Raw genomic sequence first — 24,631 nt, 5'->3', positions numbered from 1 at the left:
GTAAGGTGAATTATTGTATTTCTCTCAAATTGCATGATCACAATACAAATTGAATTGTCAATTGAGTCACTTTGAATTATGGGTGAAAAAGAACTTCAATAATAACTAAATGTAATGCACAAAATTATTGAATAAGAATAAATCTTACATTTTTACTCTTTCAACTTTAAATTTGACACTTGACTGTTTTTTATGTCTGTATCATGAACAAATATAACAAACACAAAGTGAAACAGGTAAATGAAATGAATTTTAGGAATGCTTAAAGGAAACCCGTTGATCTCAAAAACACTTGTCCTCTTCATGTTGGTGAAAAGAAAACCTTGTTCCCACGTGAGTTAATGAGATTTAGCATTAACAGGAAGTGATGGCAGAAGTTTAAGTAATGGAGAACATCAAACATCGAACAATCGATTTATTTCCAAAGTGCCTCAATCACATTCTGTTTCTCATTCAGCAAATGAGTCCATTTGCATATGAATGAAGCAGTTAAAGCTGTGTGGGCCTGAAGGGGAAACTTTCCTCCTGTTGTGACCAAGTACATCTCTAGTTTTTTTTTCCAAAAACATAAATGAAAGAAAATGTCACAATTTAGGTTTCTCTTTCTAACATGGAACACCTGAAAGAATTTTGACTCAAAGATATAGGGTTGAAGGTTATTTAAGCAGAGAAAACTGTTGCTGTTGTTTTAAATAACCCACTTTCATATAACTTTTCTTTTTAATTAACTGAACCATGTGATTCAGGCGACTCGACCTGCTTAAAACATCAGTGATGCAGTCAGTTGTTGATGTTCCTATCTCTTTCCTCTGCCTTTATACGGATTATAACTCTGTTTATGCATAAATAAATACATATAGTTGGACTTAATGCTGACATGTGAGTTTATTGTATTGCACAAATGGTTATGAGGATGTTTTAGCTCCTTTTAAATGGTTTTTCAGACACTTTTTTTTACATTTTGTACAAAACGAGTGACGGTGACAGCATAGTTTGAGGCAACAGTTGATGTCCTGTTGGATATACACAGATCAACTTATTTTAGGTAACATTTTTTAAACAAACTAAAAAGGTGTGCCTGTTCTATAATTAGTCTTACCGCTTTGCTTTTACTGAGTTATTTTTTTTTAAACTAGATTGACAAAAATGACATTGTGTGATTAAACTCATGAACACGTGAAGTCAACATGAACAGCAGCTGCATTACTTTCGGAACTTCTGAGGGAAGTACATTTCTCATCTGCTGGTCTTGCTGCAGGAGCTAACAGGTTTGCGATGAAGATGACCTTTTGAAGGTTAAACTTAGCATCAAGTGTGAATGAAAAATGGTTAAAGTGAAAATAGAGATGTTTTAAATGCTAAACAAGCTGCTGTGAATGAGACAGAAGATATACCAGAGCTCTAAGACAGAATAGTCAGGACAAACTGCAAGTATCCAGTGAGCTGTAGTTTCTGGATAAAGGTGTTTATGTGGATGTCCCTTTCATCCTTTGTTGACTCTTCATCTTGTTTAGAACAAACTGGGTTTTGAAAGAACGTACTCACGATTCCTGTTGAACAAGCTTTAGATTCCTGAAACAAAAACACTTCATAAATGCACAATTTTCCGGCACTTTTACCGTTTTGTTGAACTTGTGATTCGTAACCTGTGTGCTTTTAGCACGGCTGACCAATATTTCAGACATGATGCAACGTAATGCAAAATCCCCAGGGCAGTTTGAACTAATCTTGAGTGGTGTTGTTTTTTAACAGGAAAAAGAGGCTCGGATGATGTGACTTCTTTGTGTAGATAAAGAGGAGGGCGGATTATGAACTGGAAGCAGCTGAGAATAAATAAAAAGAAAGATTAAACTGGGGTCCCTGTATCTCATCTGCCAAATTTCTGCAGACCGAAATCTCAGATGTTCAAATGTCTTAAGTGCTTTGAGCAGTTAGCAATGTAAGGACCCCTGTTTTGGGGTTTTTTTGGCCTGTATTATTGTGTCCAAAAATGTTTCCTAGAAATAATCCCATTGTGGTTTGGTTCCTCGGATGGTTCTCTCGTCTGAAGGTTATATTCATATGCCGTGTTACTTGTCGCATCATGTTCAGCACTCTTGATAGAACCTGAAGTGCATTTTATTCAACCGGGGATCTCTAGCTGAAGCAACATCTGATGTTGCAGATTCTGTACAACAAGAAAAAAAAGAAAATGTGTCTGACGCTGAAGCCCGAGAACCAGTGTTGAGCTCATCAGCAGTTTCCTCTTTATTCTAAACCCGTGGTGTCCCTTTCAGGGTCACGGAACCTAACCCAGCCACTCGCCAGTCTAATGTAGGGCCACAATCACGTACACACTCGCATTCACACCTCTGGACAGATTTAGAGTAACCAATTAACCTATGAAGCATGTTTTTGGATGGTGGGAGGAAGCCGGAGAAAACCCACGCATGCACGGGGAGAACATCCAAACTCAGAAACACAGAAAGGTCCCCTGTTGGTGTTCTGTTTCAGGTCCCCCAACGAGGACCTGAACCATTTTAACTGGAATTAAACAATGTAAAGAGTCTCTGGTAGAGGAAAAGCAAGATACTAAACAGAAAGAAACTAAAGAAACTAAGAATGCTGATGAAAGACGGGGATGTATTTGTTAGAACAAGTGCAGTCTTCTGTTGGACAAATCTGTGTTCAATTAATTTCATAATTCACGTCATAACTAATCAGAAGGATGCGTCTTTTTTTCCCCTCTTATTACTGCTTTTCTCTATTATTTCAGCTGTCTTCCCTTCACTTTTAATTACACTGAATTAAGGGGGATTGTTAAAATTGTTGCATCACAATGGTTTTGTGAAACGACCAAGAAATCATCAACTTATCGCAAATTCCATCTGTTTTTGCCGGCACTCTTCTACTGTTGTTTCCGGGGACTTATCTCACACCTCGCTGTGATAATTATGTGTTAAAATTAGAGCGCCCTGCTCCTTCCCTTTGCTTACCCCCTCCCAGCTCTGTATTCTATTCTATTTTACACTTCCCTCTGACAGTGATTCTCATCTGTCCGTCTCTGGAATTGGGAGGAAGTGGTGTGAGATTGAGCGTCTGGCAGGAGGTTTTTCCCAGCACTCCCGGGGGACCGAGGGGGCTGGAATGACTGTGCTTGTCATGCACGAAGCATCACTTTCAGAATTAGCCGTTTAAATACACTATGTGTTAGGAAAGTGGGGACTGACTGCATAAACAGCCCCCCCTATGGACACTTCCCCGTTTCACAGAGCAGTGAGCAGATTTTCTTTTCTCCAATAAAGTGGAGTCTCGCTAACAGGGGCATTTGTAATAAGTATGCCTTTGAGATGTGAGTTTTATTGGAATGAATGTTTGGCAGCAGCTCTTGTTCGGGACTTGAAGAGGTAAAAGCGTTCCCATGTTCCCTGCTGGCTCTAGATTTTTAGATTAACATTAAACAGAGACTTTATTGGTTTACAGTTTATATTTTAAATCTGCAATTATTTAAACGGAGCGGTCAGAGGGTGAAAATTAAAATAGCAAAAATGATCAAAGTGCCAAAGATTTTCTACTAATCACTTTTGGAGTTTGCATTTGCTGGATTCCTTCCTCATGTATTACTTATGTGTTTGCATATTTGCAAAAAATTAAAAGAGAATTTTAGTTAACAGGCTGGTTTTTCCGACAAACTCCAAGGATTTTTGTTGGTTGTGTGGCTGTACCTTAAGTCGTCCCTCACATCAAAAGAAGAAATAAAAGCAACACACTCACTTTCATTTTGCTTTTGCCGCAGGCAGTTGTGCACGCACAGGCTTCAGTTTGGCTTAATCAAGTTTGTTTTTCCTCCTGTTGCAGTGCATTTCTTCCTGTAAGTGTGAAGTGCACTGGAGTATGAGCCAAAAGATCAAGACTGACTCTCGAAAAGCGAAAATTTGGATCCAAAACGAATCACAAAAAAAAATAATAAATAAAAATACAGCCTTACATGATGAATCTTCTCAAAAATTTTCTCAATCAGATTTATTTAGAAACCAAAGCAAAAAGGAAAACTTATAGGAAAACGTATAGGAAAACATCCTAACTCAACATTTGTTTGTGAAGTATTGATTTGCGAAGGGGGGTCTAAGGGCAGGGATGCCAGTATAGCTTAGTCAGTTTGTTAGTATTTTTCTATTGAACTCTTTGTATTCGTGATCCTTTTGATTTCATGTTTTACTTCGAAGCCCATCGAGACGACTGTTGTTGTGATTTTGGGCTATACAAATAAAATTGAATTGAATTGAATTGAATTGATTTTGTGATCCATAACTCAAAACATAAAAAATGTTTTCCCCGAAAATCTTTGGATTAAAAAAATTGAGAATAAATACATGAACAAGTAAATAAATGGGCACAAGGCAGTTGGAGGGGATTCACAAGAAATAAATGAAAATGAAACCATGTACATGCAATATAGAACATAAAAGGAAAAACACAATAAAATATTACAAACATGACACTACTTATATGAAACATTGAGCTTATAGAATATGTTTGGGATTTCTTTGTCTGAAAGAAAACCATTTTGTTCTGTGTTTTGTACAGAAGATGTCTTTTAACTTGAAAAGAACAAGTTAATTTGTCCATGGAATAAATTTCCTCCACTACTCACATCGTGACTTGTGTTTGTCTTTTCACAAGCTGCAATATTTCCAAAAGATCCCTGTGTTTCTGTCCAGCTATGTCTCCAAGTAACATTCCCAACAGAATAAAAAATGGTGCGATTTTAGGAAAATTATAACCCATAATGGATTCAATAGTTGTCATAACATTGTCCTGAAATAATGAGTGATCGGTACCTGCGTGCCCACAATGCCTCCAGCAGAATTACATTTCTCCAGCAGTTTATTTACAGTCCGTGGTTTTGTAAGGAGTATCAAGCTAATTTTTTATCCAGAATAAATCTGATGCCTCCTAGTTTTTACTTTTTGAAATGTTTAATCTAGAGCAGTGTTTTTACAACCGGTGTGCCGCGGGACACTAGTGCGCCGTTAGAGATGGTCAGGTGTGCCGTGGGAAGTTGCCCTCATTAACTGATCCTAAAACATTTTGCATCTCCAGGATATCAGCTCTTTGTTCATCCAAACAGGCCCCGATAAAGCACAGAGTAGTTAGGAACATGAAAGATCATAAAAGATGTTTATTTGATTCTATTAAAGACACTTGGATAAAAATGACGGTACCGGGATTTAGCTACAGCTAAAGCTGTTTTCGGACAAGACCCGCCTCTTTAACTGTCTCCGCCAATCATTGTTGGTGGCTTAATCACGTGTTATCAGTTTGACCAATCAGAAGTGGTTATAGTCTTCACCTCCTTGTTCCGATTTAGCTCATAAAGTCTCTCAGTTCCAACAAAGATAGATAGATAGATAGATAGATAGATAGATAGATAGATAGATAGATAGATAGATAGATAGATGACTTTATTAATCCCACAATGGGGAAATTTCATTTATCTGTGGCAGCAACTATACCAGCTAAAAAATACCAGCTAAAGCTCATCTTTAGCGGTGTAGCTTTCCACAGAATCCACAGAATGAGTCTTACTTGTTAAATGTCTTGAAACCACAAAGAACACACATCGGTTTTTAAATCTTCTATCTTAACTTTTATTACATCTTTTAGAAAAAAAACAGCTGCAACTTCCAGCTTTTTCTGCCACAATTATCACAAAATGCATGTGAGATTGCAGAGGGGCTGTAGATCGATACAGACTACGAGTTTCTCCTTTTTTTCTTGGATGCTGGTGTGCCGCGGGATTTTTGTCAAGGTTGAAGTGTGCCGTGGCTCAAAAAAGGTTGAAAAACTCTGATCTAGAGGAAGTCCTGGCAGATCGGTGTGATGAAATTCTCCATAAAACCACCTCTTAAAGGTGTCTGACTCTGTTTGCCAGAGGACACTGCTGGACTGCTCTTAGCTCTACCAAAGGAGGTAATCTTCTTGGTCCAGTTCCGCTGCAGTTTACTGTGATGCTACAATTTCTCTTCTCCAGAAAGCGTCTGTTCTAATTTCTGAAGAAATCTTGCTTGCAGCACTTTGTCTGGGTCTTAATCCTCTGAACACTTGCGTCAGAGCTTTACATCTTTTCGCGCTCGCTGTCCTCCTTGTGTTTGTGTAAGCCGAGGATTAGTGCTGATTCATTCCATGTTAATGATCAAACAAGTGGCGGCTAATTAAATCCTCTGATAAAGTTCACATTTCCACAGAGTGCCCCCTCCAGCTGCTGCTGCTGCTGCTGCTGCAAGTGTTGTGCATAAATCTGCACATGCAACAAGTGTTGCTCTTTCTGCAGGTTTTATTTTGACCTGTGATTGAAAAGAAAAGATGTAGAAATGTCACGTTAGGGGGGGGGGGAGCGTTTGCATCACAGATTCTTGTTTTGTATCACAAAGCTCTTATATGAGCTCAGTCCATTTGAGTAGAGCCTCCCAGCTCTCTGCAAAAGGCTTCATTAATGGTCTTTATTAGTCTTTGGTGGACATCAAAAGACAGCAGTTTTTTTCAGTTGATAATGATTTTACTGTATTTTTTATTCCTACTGTCTTAACAAACCTGCGCCAGAGAGCTGTAGGTTAAAAGAGCACTTCAAGCATCATGTGAATGATTGTTATTTTTTTTTAACTACCCATCTCTCTCTATCCTCCTCCTGTTCTCCTCAGTGTATCATCACAGCCTCCCCTCCTCTCCTCACTCCTCCACGACTGGGGCTGCAGGTCAGAAGTTACCTCAGTCTGGACGCCTCTCCTCGGAGTACCTGAACCACAGCAGCTCCTCCAAGGTCATCCTGCTCATGTGCAACACAGTAGGGTCTGGCCAGCACGCTGCCAGGTGAGCTGCTCACCCTCACATGCACTGGCAAAAAATGTCCTTCTCAATACAAGTAAAAAAAATGAGGTTTACACATTGTCATAAATGTAAAAAATCTAACACTTGGACTAGTAGAATTTCTCTTGGCAAGATATCTTAAAATATTTTGAATGTCTTCCTTTTGAAGACAAGAATGTTATCTTGAAATTAGCAATACTCATATTTAGACTTTTTCTCTTGTAATTGAAAATATTATGTGTTAAAATAGGCATGTATTGGTAAAAAAAAAGTGTTGTCTCTTTAAAGTGTGGATAACATACATATAAATACTTTTTTCTATAAAATATCCAATTTAAAGCACTACACCATGAACCTTAATCATCCTAAAATAAGATTACACATTTAAAAATCAAATTTTCCTTAAGATTATATGTAAATTATGACTCAATTACAACTTTCCAGGTTTTCTAAATCAAGACCTTTTACTGTTCACAAATAAAACTGAAGATCAAATGACTAAACAAGATATTCAAGGTTTATTGTCCTAAAACAAGTTGTTATATCTCGCTGAAAGGTTACTAAATAGGTAGTTTTCTCTTATATCAAGATATTCAAACTTGAAACTAGACAAAAATAGTGAGATTTTGTGTTTTTGCAGTGCATTGAGTTGACTTTTGCAGCATTTAGGATTGGCATATGACAAAAAAAAATCAACAGATAAAGTTGGCTCGCATTTGCCACATTTTATTGCATTTTTGCAAGACAGAAAAGCATCATAGATGTGTCAATTTTTTTAGTTTTTTGCATAACGGAGCACCAGCAAAATAGTAATGAAAATCTTAAATAGCAACACATCTAAACACAGTTCTACTCTCACACACATGTAGCGTCAATAGTCCCACTCTTTGTTAAGTCGAGGTCAGGAAGTGTCCGTGAGGGTTACTGGTTAACTTTTGGCCGTCAGTGGACTCTCTGTGCACTCAGAGGCATTCCCATCACATTCCTTCATTTCATTTCTAACCCTCTCTGCATGGATCGATGATTTCTTCTGTCTGAGAGGAAGACAGATTTCTAAAGTGTCATGATTGAAGTCCTCTCGTCTGTTGTTTGTAACATGGATATCTCTCATGCCTGCACACGTCCACGTGTGGACGCTGGCTGAGCGTGAACAGATTGCTGATGTTGGGAAATGTCAAGATCTGACATTTGAAGCCTCATCTGCTCACAAACTCTTTAAGACTCATTTTTCCTTACACATGCTGCTTATTTTTCCAGAAAACTTTTGTAAAACTTTTTTTTTTATTGAGAAGTTCCCATAATGGTGACTACAACAGAGCTTAAAAAGGTCAAAACTGTGGGTCAAGTAACGTCACAGTTTGTGTGATAGATCTAGACCTGTGGTATGTTATGTTTTGTTTGTAGCAGCTTATGTTCATATGCTCTGTTCTACTGCATCAACTATGTAGAACATCTGCCCTGTAGAAGCTCCTCCACAACAGTGCACAGCAGCAGTTGTCCTTTATCGATAAACTGTTTGCATCTATCATTTAAAAAGTTTCAGATGTTTGAGTTGATTTCCCAGAATGCTTAAAACCAGTAGACCACTGACTTTAGTATTATACTCCGATCAATAAACAATGCTAAAAAAAAGAAGATTGATTTCAAAGACAAAACACGTGTACCTTTTTCTATCAAGTCATTGTCATTGTCACGTTCAAGAAACCAGTTTGAGATGATTCCATTTTTTTGACATGGCGCGTTATCCTCCTGGGAGTAGCCATCAGAAAATGGTTCAAGGTGGTCGTAAAGGGATGGACATGGCGAGCAATTATTCTCAGGTAGGCTGGGGTGTTGTAACCATGCTTAATTAGCCCAGTTTAGCTTAGTCCGTTTAGTTTAGTTTAGAAATTAACTATTGTATTTTATAACAGATTTTAGTTTTTTTCCAATTAGTGAAGCCCGTTGAGACAACTGTGTTGTAATATCGGGCTATTTTCTCTTTTTCGGACCATTCTCTTTAAACCCTAGAGATGGTTGTGGGTTAAAATCCCAGTAGATCATCAGTTTCTGATATAGTCAGACCAGCCCGTCTGGCACCAACAACTATGCTATATTCAAAGTCACTTCAATCACCTTTCTTCCCTGTTCTAATGCTCGGTTTGGACGGCAGCAGATCGTCTTGACCATGTCTACATGCTATGCTGCCATGTGCTTGGCTGATTAGAAATGTGTGTTAACAAGCAGTTGGACAGGTGTGCCTAATAAAGTGGCCGGGTGTGTGTGTGTGTACTAGTGCAAATATGTCTATTGTCTATTTATATTTATGAGCAATAATGTCAAAGGTGGTAAACTTATTACTTCAAATCTCGTAAATTTACGACTTTATCCTTGTAAAAAATCCTGTTTTTTTATTTTTTTTATTTTTGCCATGGCCCTAATTCTCCATCATAAGTGCCATAAAATAATTGGCAAAGAAAAACATTAAATGTTTTGCTCTCCTTCAGATTTGGACCTCCATTTCTCATGGTTGAAGACAGGACCGTGTCCTGGGATCAGCTGACGCAGAGCATCCTTAGCAATCTGTACTACCTGATGGCCAACGCATCTCAGTCTCAGGTGATGTTTCTCACTCCACTCGCTGTGTTCTGGGTCTTCAGGCCTTTAGATCAGAGGCTCTCATCCTTTGTGAACTTTGACATTTCACTGTTGAAAATTAAAATATCAGCACCAATGAGAGGCTGACCTTGAGGAAGTTCTTTTTCAGTTTTATTTACCTGTTTTTTCCTATCATCTGATATTTTCCTAGTATTTGATACTTATTTCTTTAATAGTTAACCAACATTTAGTGCTCTAAAATGAGGTAGAATCTGATATAGGAGACTTTTGACCTGTGGGTCAAGAAATGAACATCAGTACGAGTTTTAGAGCACAAATGTCTGTGATTTTAAATATAGAAAGCTGCTTTTATCTTAAAATGTATTATTCCTTTGTGTCCTGATGGTTAAATTACAGAAAGGCACTAAACACTGCAAGTATGTCTGTTTGCCACATTTTTACATGCTTAACCACCTGAAAAATACAGGAAGAAACTACTTTAAATATTAAAGCAAAAGAAAAATCAATTTCGTATGTATAAATTTTAAAACGGTAGCTACATTTCAAACACTGTGTACACAGAGCCTCCTGAGATCCAAATATGTTTGCTTGACGATCATCCAGTGTTGTGCTTTAAAATTCCTCCTCCGTCTTCATTTCCTAGGTTGCACAGAAGGTTTTAACTGCTGACGAGCTCCACTTTTTGTTACCCAAAATAAATTCATGTGATCCTCCCGTGTAAATTTTGATCACTTCCTTTTAAACATGCATCTGCGTACAAGCATCTGGCTCTCGCTCTCAGAGTGTCAGGAACCGTCGAGAAGTTGCTGGGACCAATGAAATGGTGATGGTCAGTGTTGGATGTGCGCTCATCCTGCAGCCTTCTCTGGAGGGTGGAAGATGGGAAGAAAGAGCAGCTCTGACCCGTGACTATTGTCACATCAGTTCAGTAATTATTACCTCTGAGCTAGCTGTGGCCTCTTTTGACCTCATCGCCTCCTCTTTCATGAATAAAATAGTCATTAGAAACACCCTAATTACGCCCATGATTGATTATTGATTGATAATTCCAATGTGTTAAGTGAAAAGGATGGCTTATATTGTAGGGCTCCTTTGTTGCGGGTTGTTTTTGATGCAAAACAAAGGAAAATCTGGTAGATAAGATTTAGTTCCTTCCTTTGTTTGTTTACTTTTTCATGTTTCACAGCCGATTAATGTTTTATTTAACATAAGTTTCAGGTCTTTTGACCACTGTCAATTGGAAATACTGTGCTCAAATTTTTCATTTGGGTTTCAGATGATCAGTTCACATTGTTTTGGCGCCACCCAGTGGCAGTTTAAGCATATTGCAACCTAAATTTTCTTTTTTTTTAAAAGACTTAAAACTGAGTTCAAATTTACTGAAACACATAAAAGTGTTCATAGAAGTGCTGATCAGTTCTAGTTCTAACTCATGTGTCTGGAGCTTCTCTGTCCATTCTCTCTAATAAATCAAAAAGATTAAACAATACTTTAGCTGTGATCACACATTAAAAAATGCTTATTATCCCACAATGTTTCAAAAACTTTGTTTTAAAAGATATGACTATTTCAAAATGAAGAAAATTCATTATTTAGTTGTGATTTTTTACTTCTTTCACATTTTTTTTCTTCAGATGTATTTTATTAAAGGCTAAATGCATCTGAGTATTCTTTGGGATTTGTACATTTTTTCTTAATTTCACAAAATTCTAAATTTTCTTTGTGTTTTTTCTTCCTTGTTTGTCTTTAATTTAATTGTTTCACACAAACAAATAGAAAGTCATTTGGGCTCAGGGCCAGTAAATGCCCATTTTGGATTTTATTTTAGCCATTAAATAGATTCAACTTAGCATTAAAATCCAAAAGAATAAAACAGCAAATGTTTTTTTTTTCCTTTTAAATGTAGATTAATATAAATACATAGAAAAAAAAAAGAAAAGAAACCCCATTTTTTATAAAGAGAAAAGCCAATAGAAATGCTTTGCTGAAGGAGCCTCACTTGATTTGAATGCATTTGTTTCTGTTACAAATGTTTGGGTTGAAGTTTGTGTGAATGTTGCAGTCATATGAGTGAGATGCATACTTGCAGTGACTCTCTCTGTGCGCTGGGTGGTGCAGGCTCTGCTGTTTGGTAAGGACGCTCAGAAGCAGAAGTGTTTGGGACCTGCAGGCGAAAGCTGCTGTTTTTCACCCATGTAAATGCTCCTGGCTTTGTATGTTGAGGATTTAACTTCTGCACTACCGTTGGAAAACATTTTAATCGTTTTCAGATAGAAAAATGTGATATTTTTAAAGATGACTGATTAGTAAAGTAATAAATTGATCAAGAAAATGGATTTTCTTCTCACCATGAGTTTGAGGGGACCTCAGTTTCCCCCCCTGTGGCTTTGTTATAATATTGTTTGCTACTATAAGTGTGCTACACTGCAGGACTGTGCTGGACTGCATTCACCGTTTTTATACAATTCCTAAAATGTCTCTTGGTTTCGAAGAAAGTGCTTAAAACATAAAATGTAAACAAAATATTACATAAATTCATTTCCGCAGGAAGAAATATCAATTAAATTGCCTTTTTTCTAAATATTTGTTTTAGTTGACTTCATTAAAAGACAAAAAAGATATATATCAAAAGTAGACAGTAAACATTAAAAACCAGTAAATAACTAAAACAATTAGAATTTCCTGAATTACATCTGTTAGAAAATAATTAGGATGAAAATACATTTTCTTCAAATCTGTAAAAAGAGCGAAATTTAAACTTTAAAAGTGTTTCTATTAAATTAACCTCAAAGTGTGTTATAACAGAATTATACCTGTGAAAAAGTGCTTGAATTGAACTTTGAAAGTGCTTGAAACTAACCTTAAAAGTCCCTAAAGTATAATTAGAAAATACTTAAAGACTCACTTTGACAAAAATTGTGTTTTTGGTGTTTTGAACATGTTTTTTGTAGCATTTTTCTCACAATGGGGTGCAGATATTATGTAATTTAAACTCAAAATGTGTATTTCTGAGTATGTCTTCATCCAAATTGTTGTTAGTCAGGAGCAGAAGAAAAATGCTGTTGGAACAAAAAGTCTTATTTGTGACGGGGGGAAAAAAAGATGGCACAAAGATGTCCACCAGCTCACTGCTCCACTCTACTCGGCAACGGGGAGCGGAAGAGGGGGCGGGGTCTTCAAATTAAAACTGCTTGAATCAAACCTTTAAAAAGTCATTGAATTAGTCCTTCAAAGTGTGATTAAAATCTGCAAGTGCATGAATTAAACCTGTAAAAAGGGCGAGACCTTACTTAACAGTACAACATGATGAGAATAAGAGATTATTCAATATTCATTTAGTTTATGATTCCTGCCCCCTTTTACATTTAAGTTGCTGAAATACATCTTTGTTTTTCATAAACCCATTTTTAAAAATTAAATCTTGCTTTTCAAATTGTAATAAACCATTAGGCAGCTTTTAGTAAAGCTCTTTTTTTCTGCATGTTTCTCAAGCTTTGGGAGAATTTTAAATTGTCTTGAAAAACACATCCTGTTGCACATCCTCTGCTTATCTTTATGTGAATAATTTTCCTCTTTTTTTATGTCTCTATGTGGAAAAACTTGAAGCTTTACTTCCTAATGCTTTAAATCAGTGTTTTTTTATTTTATTATAGAAAAACTTCTCTTCGTCAGTCAATCAACTCCTGATTTTCTATTATTTCAGTGTCTTGCCATCAGGGTCCTGAAAGGACAGCCCTTTCATATCTGCATGAGATGACAGTAGTAGTGTTTATGCAAAGCACAGCTGTAAATAAAGGAGCGGTGATGAAAGAAGTTCTCAGCACTCCTGTGTTTATCACATAAATAATGCCTAACAAAATACATCACAATAAAAAGACATTTAGTCTTTCATAACCTTGGTCCTGTTTATGTTGGACCGCAGCCCCCTCACACCGGCACATTAGCAACCTGCACTCTTTATCCCATGATCATCACTCACCTCCTGTTGTCTTTGCTCCTCACCTTTTCTAATCCAGATCTAAAAGCACTTTCTCTGCTTCAGGGAGGAGGAGGTGTGGCTGATACGCATTTGTCACTTAAATAATTCAACAATAAAACTATATTATTTTATCTGCAATCATTAAACGAGGCATTCCTGGTGGTCGATAGCAGGAAGAGCAGGGGGCAGAAGATGGACTTGAGATGCTGTAAAACATGGTTTTTAAAAGCTATTTTACCAAATGGGAAAATATAGTTTTGACTAGATCTGTTGCTTCTGAAGTTTAGACAGCTTTAGGGTTTTCTCTACATCTACCTGTTCTTAGAGATGCTCCAGCGTTGTCAATGAAAAATTCATTATGTTTTGTTTGTGTTTTTTTTAAGGCTGGAAAAAAACCCATTTAGGTTAGATCTCTTTCACTCCATAGACCATATTCACACTCTTTTGTTGGAGAGAAACTCGCTGATTTAGTCAATTTCTGTCACTGTACCTAAAACTGTTCCGGTCATGGTGACTGAATTTCTTTTTGAAACACCTGCTCTCTTTGTTCTTCTTTTGTCTGCATTTTATTTAAAAAATTAGGTTCTTTTCATAGGATTTTCTTTAGAAGAACATTCCTGTGAGTTCTGACTTAATGAAACCACTTCAAAGCTACAGAATGAATTTTAAAATAAAATAAAATAAAATAAAAAAGACTGCCACTTCACATCTATTCAAATAAAACCCTTGTTATGGCTTTGCTGCCAGCTCCTAATACAAGCAGTTGATGCCTCAATCCTAGTGGATAAAAGCAAAACTGATGCTCACTCTCCAGAAATCAAGGTTAAAGGAAGGTGCAATGAGAGGCTGTCGCTGTATTTCTGCTATTTTGGGAGATGGTCTGAGATTAGACCCCTTTATCACAAAGTCGTTTTCTATTTTCAGAGTTGCCATGAAGGGGAGTTTAAAAATCATTAATAAAACCATCATTTCTGGCATAAAAAAACCCACCTTCTATAGTGGAACTACCCAAAAAAATGCATTTTTATCACAACTATAACATGTCAGTATTATGCTTGACATGTCACTTCCTAAAAATAAATTTTCTAAGATTTGTTTTAACGAAAAGTGAATTAAACTGGACGATATCGCTTCAGTTTTATTCTCCTTATATTCTGCAATTAAAAACATCTACAGGGAATAAAAAATTTTTATTAGTTCAATTTAGATCAGAGACAAATAGAATATTAAAATTGCAATGCTAATTTCCTTTTACTGTCATTGCATCACAACAAAATAATGAGGCTTCTCAAGTGTTTATGTAAGGTTTAATGGCCTTCGAAGTACCGAATGCATTATCACTTTGTTTTCAAAACCCTCTAGTAAAATCCACAAACCATGTTTACATTCATGTTTCTAGAAGTAGATTACATTATGATATTTTGGGTGATTTCGCCTCAGCATTGTTTAAGATACAAAAAAACAACTTTGTGGATAATTTCTGGCAGATTTTCTCTTTGATATTTTTTGTTTGTTTTGTTTTTTTAACATTTTTTACTGCCCGTTATTTTTTCACCCAGTGCTAGACATAAAATAATTGAGTTTTCCTTGATGATAAGATGCACTTTCCACTTCTTCTCACAGTAAACATGAGAAGAGCGAATGAGAGCGCAGTCCTTCCATCTTTGTTGGGGTTTCCATCCTGGAAAAATGATCAGTGCCGTCCCTTCTCACACCCTGCAGCCTGGCCTTTCACGCAGTGACACGAGGGTTTGTCACTGCCTCTGGTGGAATGAGAATCCGCTAGAGGGAAGAAAACGTATACCGAGTTTTGAGGAAAATTTTGATCATGCTGATGAGATAAAGGGTCTAAGAAATGTATGTTTCAAATATAATGTGAATGGTTAAATAGAGTCAAATATGTAATATAAAAAAATAAAAAATAAAAGTCTAAAATATGTACATCCATTGTTGCTGACGGATAATAATAATAGACTATGCTGGTGACCATAGAGTGATTGCAAGTTTGAATAATAAATAACCAATAATTACACTTAAACAGTGGATTGCTGAACTTCCTGAACATACTATTGCACATTGGTAATGGCACACAGTGGTTTCAGAGTGTTCTTATATTTTGTTTAGTAGGAACATATTAAAGAAATGATCACTTTATCTGTTCAAGGACATGATGAGGCTTTGATATTTTGCAGCTTAAGAAAAACTTTTTACAGATTTTTATAGTTTTTTTATACAGATTTGGTGTTTATTTTTTTTCAAGCTGAAGTACCTCAAACAATGAGCCTCCTGCTTTAAATTTGAATGTAATTAACATTTTTTCTGAGCATTAAAATGCAAACCTAATTAATCCCTATTGAAACTCGAGCTTAAGTGATTCTGATTTCCATGACAAATTAAATAAGAAACAGGAAACAGTCAATTACTCAAATTGGAATCAGAGATTTCAGTTTCCTCACATGGCGTAAGGTGAACTGTTCTTTAAATGAAGACTAAATAAGATATCAAACTTTCATCAAACAAACATAATCAAGTATTTTTTTTTTGTGGATACACACCTCTACTTTCCAATCTGCCATCTTAAATTCTATCTACTCCTGCTCACCTGTTTTTATTTGCGTTCAGCTTTTCCTGAATAAAACGAGCTCGCACAATGAATAATTAAAGCTACACTTAATCATAAATATGCATTTTCTTCTCCAGAACTGGTAATCAAGAGGGAAGGATGTTGATAATGGATGTTGATGAGATGTTGCTCTGATGGAAGGCGCACCTTATTTTATTGCAGCTGCAAAAAGATCTAGCAGAGAGAGCCTCGGACCTTGAAAACCACAGCGCTGGTTTAGAAACTGAGTGTTGCTGGATTTGTTCCCTCATGCTATCAGGGGGCCTAGAATCAACAGAAAATAGTGTCTTTTTAGCACATTCTCCTAAAGAATTGGGTATTTGGAATAAGTTCTGATCTCCTGCTTTCACTAAAGTCTTTTTCTTTTTCTGTCACCACATTAGCAAAAAGAAAAAAGGGATTTTTTTTTAAATTCTCTGTTAAAAGATTCGTCTACCAGTAACAAATCTCTCTCAGTTCAGGTCTGATCTTTTGGCTTTGTGATTTCAAACTCTCTGCTTTCTATTGCAGAAAAGCCTCCATGACTGTTTTCTGTTGTTTTGACAGAAGATTCTAAAAATGTTCCTTTGTGACCCTCTCTCTGCAGACGGCTGGTGTGCTGTTCAAGATCAGGGTCGTGGGGTCCTCTGCAGCCTACAGCTACCTGTCCCCACAGGACAGCAGGCCGTTGTGTCACCCTGCAGTGGACAGGTAGGTCCCACCCTCAGGTTTCAAGACTGGGAAACGTATTAGAAAAAAAAACTCATTCTGCCTTGTTTGCTGTGAATGTGGTTTTTGTTTTTGCAAGAAACGGCCGTGTATCCCCAACATCCAATCTAAAATACTATTAAAATACATCCATGACTTGTCTTTATCTAATTGTAACAAGATAGTATATATTTTTGCAAACTGAACAGCTCATGACAAGGACATTTTATCAGTCAACAGTTGAAGTTGTCCAAGAAAAAGTTTTTTTTTTCTATTTAAAAAGAACTGTTTCTGAAAGAAATGAATCTATGTACAAATCTCTGATAAATCTAAATGCTGAAGTTTCTGCAGAGAAAGAATGCTTCAAGGATGGTGAGCTATTTCCTCAAGTGCATTCCTGAGAACTTTGACTTACACTTTGTTTATCAATGATTAATTGCCCTTAATACAGCAACCTCGAAGAAAACGCTCAGCAAATAGGATTTAAAAGCAGCCAAGGTCACGATACCCTTCTATCATTTTAACTTTAGTTTAAACAAAGTTTCAACTTCAATGTTTTTTTGAAAGACCCACTCCAATGAAAATAGTGTTTTTGGTGTTTTTACCATGTTATTTCTGCTTTTTCTGATGACGGAGGACATATATTAACAAAATTAAGCTTAAATTGCATTGAGTTTTTTGTTATTGAAATTGTTGCGAAATCAGGAGGAGAAAATGCCATTTAAGAAAGGAGCGTATTTGTGATGTAGGAAATACACCGGGCAGGCCACAAGCTCCTTGCTCCGCTCCATTATGATGCATCCGCTTGTAGATGACTAGATTCGAGATTTGTTTACTGTCATTTTACACTTAGTATTTGCTGAGAAATACACAGGTGAGACGAGACGTTGTTCCTCACTAGTATGACAGTGCAAAGAAAGAAAGCAATAAAATAGAATAAAAGCAGAATAAAATAGCAGTCAACTAGAATAAAATTTCAATGAAATAGGGACAAGCATTTCAGTAATAAATTAACAGTCTTCAGTCATTGAAGTGACTGTGCATTTAGCTGCAGTCTTTTGTGAGGGTGTTGGTTGTGAGAGTCTGTATGCATATATTGGTTCTTATTGTGAGCATGTAAGAATGAGGACGTCAGTCCATTTAGCAGTCTTACACCTTGTGGAAAGAAGCTTTTTATCATCTTGCTCGATCTGCAGCTGATTACCTGAACCTCTTCCCAGATGGCATGAGAGAGAACAGTTCATGGGAGGGGTGCTGGGGGTCCCTAATGATGGAGGTTGCTCTGTGTAGGCAGCGCTGCTCATATAACTCCCCCAGGAATGGGAGAGGTGCACCCACCATCCTGCTTGGAGACTTAACAATCTTGCTGAGCCGTTGTTTGTCCTGAACCTTACAGCTGCCAAACCTGGATTTAAAGCTCAATGGTGCCCTAGTAGAAGGTGATGAGGGGAAGTGTTGGAATTCCTGCTTTCCTGAATCTCCGGAGGGGATGGAGGCGCTTTTGTGCTTTCCTGATGACCATTGTGGAGTTGGTGGAGAAGGATATGTCATTAGTGAGATGCACCCCCAGGAACTTCTCCACAGCAGCAGCATTTATGGTCAGATGTGTGTTGTGGTGATTGCCAGATGCCCTGAAGTCCATCGCCATTTAGATCCATGTACGTCTTTGTTTTCCTCGTCTGAGCTGGAATCTGGCACAAAACTGTACGGCTGGATACCTCTGATGTTGCTCGCCATTTTAGTTCCACTGCTAATGTTAGGTTGGGGATATGAGGGGCTGTAAGCTAACAGGTGAGAGTGTAAACAGAGAGCTTTCAGCAATGTGGAAGGAAGGAGGGGGGGGGTTGCTCTGCGCTAATGGTTCCACCCATGATTCAGAGGCAAATTTCTAATGAACTCCTGCTGCTCTGTAGAAACTGTCCAAAACGACACAGATTTTTGTATTTTGGCTAAAAAAACAGCATCATTTTAATTTAAAAACCTCTGGGAACGCTTTTGCATTAGATCAAAAGATGATTAGAGGGTCTTTAAGTATTTGTTTAATTTTTTATAGTACTTGAATTTGTAATAGTTGTGCAGAAAAGGTTCCTAAACAGCGGCATACCCATGTTGGCAGTGATAAAAAGCCATATTGCCTCGGGGCTCCAACAGTCTTAGAAACCCAGAGTGAGCCGTCTGTGTTTCTGCTCAGCTGTGATGGCGTGCTGAGCCACTCGATGCACAGGAGAGGCTCGCATCTGCAGCTCTTTGGGTCTTTTTAAAAGCTTGTAGGAGTCGCTAAGCTTCTTCTTGCAACACAATCTTATTAACTAGGTTTTTGTTTTGGTTTTTTTTTTTATGTCACAGCAACAGATGCAGAACACTTTTTAGTTCAATAGTTGAGTAGAAATGTGAGTACATTGTGTCTAACAAACACTACAAAATAATTTCAAATATAATCTTTCATTTATTAAACCTATTTTTTAAGTGCCATTTGTTTGATTTGGAAACACATTAAATTAGTCATCTGCAGTCCTACTCGACATGTTGTATAACTGTCACTTGAGTGAATAATGCGGTGCTCTATGTTCACATGGGGCTAGTGATGCTCCACTTATATTCATTACACAATTGAGCAGATTTTCAACAGCCTCCGTTTGGTCAATTCAGCTGCTTTGGGACTTGCGTTTATTACTGATTGGAACAGAGCTGCTGATGCAGAGATCTGCCTCTAATTAAAGCGAGAAGGCATCTGATTATTGAACTAATATGATCCAACAGGCTTTATTTAATTTTAAGTCTCCCTTTTTTCTTTGGTTGGCCAGATTTCTTCTGTCACTCTGTGGCACACAGAGGCTGCAGAGGCCTGGCATCTAGTGGAGATGCTCCCTACTGTCTCTTGCATTCAACGTGTTGATGGTGATCAATAACAGGAGGCCGTGGGTTCAGCTTTGGAAATGTTTTCTGTGAAGTGGACTGTGGAAGAACGCTTTGGTAAATCAGCCTCAAGTGTGAGGAAAACAGAAACTCTCATCTCAAACACTGCAGACAAAACCTGAAACCACTCGTTTTTCACTCCAAATCCCAGTCACAGCATTTCAGTGCAGTGTCAGAGCTGAGAAAAGGCTAAGGCTTTCAAAAGAAAAAGAAAAAAAAAAGCTTAATTGGGTTGCATAACTCAGTTTGTCATTACTGTTGTGGCAAAATCTTCACTTGACTGCCAAATCATCCTCGAGGTTAGCTTGGATTCTGAGTGATGCGCAGTAAACGGCTTTTATGCATCTTTATTTTTCTGCATTGGCTAAAATGAATAGCTAAGATGCATTTAGGAAGATTTTTCTTCTAATTTAAGAGAACAGGTTGCAGGTTGTGTGTGCTAATGTCTCAGTGGTACTAATAGCATTTGAAAAAAACAAACCTTTTTGCAAACGAGAACGTCTCTCTGAAGACGCCTCATGCTTATCGAGTTGCAGCTGCTTAGCGATCAATACATCTAAGTGAGTCGGTAAATTGGAAACTATACCCACAGTGAGGGACATTTTGGGCCCGTTTCCATACGTGAGTCACAGACAGGAGTGGATTATAGTTGTCAATAGAACCTGTGGACGCTTTGACGTTTGTGTGTGCAGCTTCCTTTGCTTTGTTTAAAGGCCAAGCTATTCTGACACCATGTGTCTCATCCCTTTTGTTTTTGGGGGGGGATATTTTAAATGGCACAGGTATATTTAATAATCCTGTACATTAATAATACCTCTCAAAAGAATTCCATGTTGAGAAAATGTCTTTAGCGCATGCACAAACTCTCAGTTGGAAGCTCTGTGGAAGAAGATGAAACAATAGAAGCAGAATCCAAATAATGAAAGGATGCTACTTCTCTGTGATTGTACAACAGTTTGATATCTGAGGCACAGTCGGTTGTTTAGAACCATTATAACACAAATGTAAAGTTTAGCTTTCCTAAAGAAAGATTGGTGCAGTGGCTTCAATTGGTCTAGATTTCAATTGTATCACTGAGGTACATCTTTTTTGGTTATTTTCTGTCAATAAATTCTGCTATACTACTGTTTCCTCATCCTCTAAATTATCACAGGTTTCTCATCTCCAGGGAAACTGGACTTTAAAGTCAACTTAGAGGATGTTTCTCTGTTTCTACAAGTAACTTTTCGATCAGGGGTGAAAAACACCTGGCCTTGAAGACCCAGTCTAATGAAAATTAGGTTTTTAACATGTTATTGTGGCATTTTATTTTCATAATGGAGGACATATATTAAGCTTATAATTCATTTTTTGTGTTTCTTTATTCAAAACCTTGTGATAGCAAGCTGTGCATTAGCAACAGATAAAAAAAGGCTGTTTGAAAAAGCTTGTAGTTGTAACATAAAATCTACAATCAGCCCAACTGCTCCATTCTGATGCATTCACCTGCAGACAAATAGATTCCTCGTCTACGCTGGCATCTGGTTTCAAACTGTATGACTGCATAGCTCCGATATTGTTTGGTTGGGGCTGTAAGCTAGCAGGAAAGCATGCCAATGGAAAGATTTTGGGAAGCAGGGGCAGGCTTACTATATGCCAACAGCCCCACCTACAACTAAGAGGGGCGATTTTCCAATGAAATTTTGCCCCCTGCAGAAACTATGTCCCAGAAAATGACAGTTTTTTTTCTTTTGCCTAAAAACGGCATAACCATAATTAAAAAAAACACTGGGAACATTTTTAAAATAGATTAAAAGATGATTGGAGTGGGACTTTTTAAATAGTTTTTGAAATGTTGCTGTTCCCTGTCTGTCACCTCAAATCCTAAAATAAAATAAAAAAAATGACTACATATCCACAGGAGGGCGAGTCATCTCCCAGCGATCAGCAAAAATTTTTATTTAAGGTGTTCTAGTTTAGCTCTGTGGGGAGTGAATTTACTTCAGATGTTAATAACTTCAAAAATCAAGCTGTGCGTTAGCAAGTTATTAAGCAAGGTAAGACAAGCTAATGCTTCTTTGTATAGAATGAGTTTCAACTCGCTACCCACTAAGCTAACCTGGAAAAAAAACAGGAGTTGCAGCTCCTTAATCAGCTCCTTCCTGAAGCATCAGTACATGACTAGCATGTCTGATTTCCTCTCCAAATAGGGGCTTGATTTCTCTTGAAGACTGATCCGCTGGACCAGTTTTAATCTTTTTTTTTCAGTGTATTATGGTCTATTAGGAAGCAAATAATCATTGAAGGGGTTTTTTCTGCTTCCCCCACCTCACTTTAAAAATGGAAAACAACTTTGTTAGCTCTTGTTACCATCTTGTGTGATGGGAACTGCATCAATGACAGCCTTGTTTGGAACCTACAAACCATTCAATCATGTTTGATGAATAAAACCTGTCTTCTTTGTCTGTCCTCATTAAAAAAAAAAAAAGCCCATCTCTGCTCTTATCTCGCTTATGAATCCATCGACAGATCTGATGATTAAGTTTTTGAATTTTAATTACTTTACTCTGAGTTAAACAGTTTCCTTGGCTACAGTTAATTAGCATAAGCACCCTAATCATGTAAGTTTCTGCTCTGAATTAAGATATATCTTATCAATTTTGTTTATGAGGATTTTAGACTTTTGAAATAAGATTTAAAGAAAAAACACTCTTGAGATATTTAACTATTGTTTTTAGTACTTCCTCTGTGTTTGTTTTGTTCTTTGTTGCCATAAATGCAACATTGTGCTGCGTGTCAATCATCCAACCAATTAATTGGGCGACCTTTACCCCCCGCGCTTTCGAGTAAGGTCTAAAGGGAAGGCGGCAGTCACTGAAAAATCTGTTTTTTCAAGCATGGAGCTGTCAGCGGGAAAACCTAATGACAGATTTGTCTCACTTCTCAATTACAGTCCTTGCCTTCTGAACACTGAGATTAAAGCGCTTTAAGTCCTGCAGCCCAGAAATAACCACATCTCTCCAGTCACTTGGATGCTGATTTCTAAAGTAAAACCAGGGCTAGCTTTGGTTTAAAATCCCACTCCGATCATCTTTTGATCCTATGTAAAAGCATTCCCAGTGGTCTTTTAACTATAATTATACTGTTTTAGCCTAAATTAAAAAAAAAAAACTGTCGTTTTCTAGGACAAAGTTTCTGCAGTGCACCAAGAGTTTTATAGAAATTCCCCTCTGGGTTGTGGGCGGTGTTTGCGTGGGGTAAGCCTGCCCCCTTCCCATCATCCATCCATTTATGGGCTCTCCCGCTAGCTTGAAACGACAATGCTCAAATGACAATGGCGAGCAAAATTGGAGCTACCCAGCCGTACTGCTTAGAGCCAGATGCCAGAAAACAAAGATGTACATGGATCTGGCCGTCTAAAAGCAGATGCATCAGATTTGAGCGTAGTAGGGAGCTTGTGGCTTGCCGTATTAACATGTTACACAGACCTACATGCTTTTAAAACAGCATTTTTTTTCCGTCTGCTCCTGATTCACAATGATTTTAATAAGGACATACTCAGAAAAGCTATTTTAATCTTAATTTTCTTTATATATGTCCTCTATCATTAGAAAAACGCTACAAGAACATGTTAAAAAAATCAAAGACATCATTTTCAACAGAGTGGCTCTCTGAGTTGGAATTAAAATAAAATCTGAAAACAATTAACCTTGTTTAAAAGGCAGTTTTTGTTTTTTTGTTGATGCTTAACTGCAAAAAAAGAAGCTTTTCTGTATTTTTTTTTAGGGGGATAAGTAAAGCGAACTAATGCTACTAAATAGGATTATGTTTTTTTGTAGAGCTTTGAAGTTGTGTGGCCCCGGAGGACCTCTCCACGTGAAGCTTGTGATCGAGTGGGAGCGCAGCACTAAAGAACAGTAAGCATTGTGCATACCTCCATAGAAGCTGCTATGAAAACAGACAGTCTTGGATCACCAGCTGCAGCTCAGCAAGGTGTCCATCAAAATGAGGGTACACATTGATCTGTGACAGATGGCTGTAAACACTGAGTAAGAACAGGACATATTGTGTTTTGTTCAGCCTTTTTGGCAGCATCCAGGAGGAGGTGGTGCAGGACGCCGAGAGTGTGAGGAACCAGCAGCAGCAACACCTTCAGCAGCATAGCTGCACTTTAGACGAATGCTTCCAGCTCTACACCAAAGAGGAACAGGTGAGACCGACTACACAGCTGTCAAGTAAACAGTAAAAGCCATTACTCTCTTGTCTGACGCTCCCAGCCATCTGTATTTGTCAAAGGCTTGTGGAAAAAATAAATGTGAATGCTAAGTGACAGATTTACTAAACTGTCTTTTAATATTTAATTATCTTCTATTGAACAGTTTGTGTTGGTTTGTGGTTTACAAACACAAATTATACAAAAAGGTACAAAAGAAACTTCTGTTTAAAAAAAAAACTATTTGAAGAAGTTTTTTTCTTTGTTTTTCATAATGAAGAGAAAGAAAGCCATTTTCATTTCTAACATTTTACATTTCAAGCACTAAAGTGGGGGGGTGCTGAGGTCATGAGCAAAAATTAACTGGCAAATCAAGAAGTCAGTGGGCACCAGCAGCTTGTGCTAAAGGAAATCGCACAAAAATCAGCATCTACAGCAGAAAAATGAGAACGCTGCAGTTTAATGAAAACCTGCGACTCTCAGGGAGTTTTATTAGATGTGAGGGACATAAACTCATTCAAAACATTCTTTAACTGACTATTTCAATTCATATAGTCCCTCGTGGACATTGTGAAGGCAAAAACAAAAATTTACCTGTGTATTTAAGTATATATTCAGATTTGTCTTCTTTTAATCTTGATTTTTTTTTCCAACTAATGTAAATCTATGTATAGATATAGTATACATATTTTGTATCTTATGTAGTTTTTGTTAAATTAATTCCAACAAAACATGGCAACAAAAAAAGAATGAATAAATCAAGAATAAATTAATATCAACTCCAGTGTTG

General features: G+C 37.3%; 1 protein-coding gene across 1 annotated transcript in view; it reads left to right on the top strand.

The window, feature by feature from the left end:
* Positions 1-24,631, top strand: part of usp43a (ubiquitin specific peptidase 43a) — a 128,397-nt gene that overhangs the window by 57,966 nt on the left and 45,800 nt on the right. The window contains exons 7-11 of the mRNA XM_011473836.4: positions 6,681-6,849; positions 9,333-9,444; positions 16,633-16,736; positions 23,468-23,545; positions 23,709-23,838. Coding sequence (XP_011472138.1) covers positions 6,681-6,849; positions 9,333-9,444; positions 16,633-16,736; positions 23,468-23,545; positions 23,709-23,838 — 593 coding nt within the window. The remainder of the gene's footprint in view (positions 1-6,680; positions 6,850-9,332; positions 9,445-16,632; positions 16,737-23,467; positions 23,546-23,708; positions 23,839-24,631) is intronic.

The sequence above is a fragment of the Oryzias latipes genome, chromosome 1 (assembly GCF_053564925.1).
Source record: "Oryzias latipes strain Hd-rR chromosome 1, Olatipes_Hd-rR_3.1".
Lineage (NCBI taxonomy): Eukaryota > Metazoa > Chordata > Actinopteri > Beloniformes > Adrianichthyidae > Oryzias > Oryzias latipes.
The sequence above is the reverse complement of the archived record's forward strand: the minus strand, read 5'-3'. Positions and strand labels throughout refer to the sequence as shown.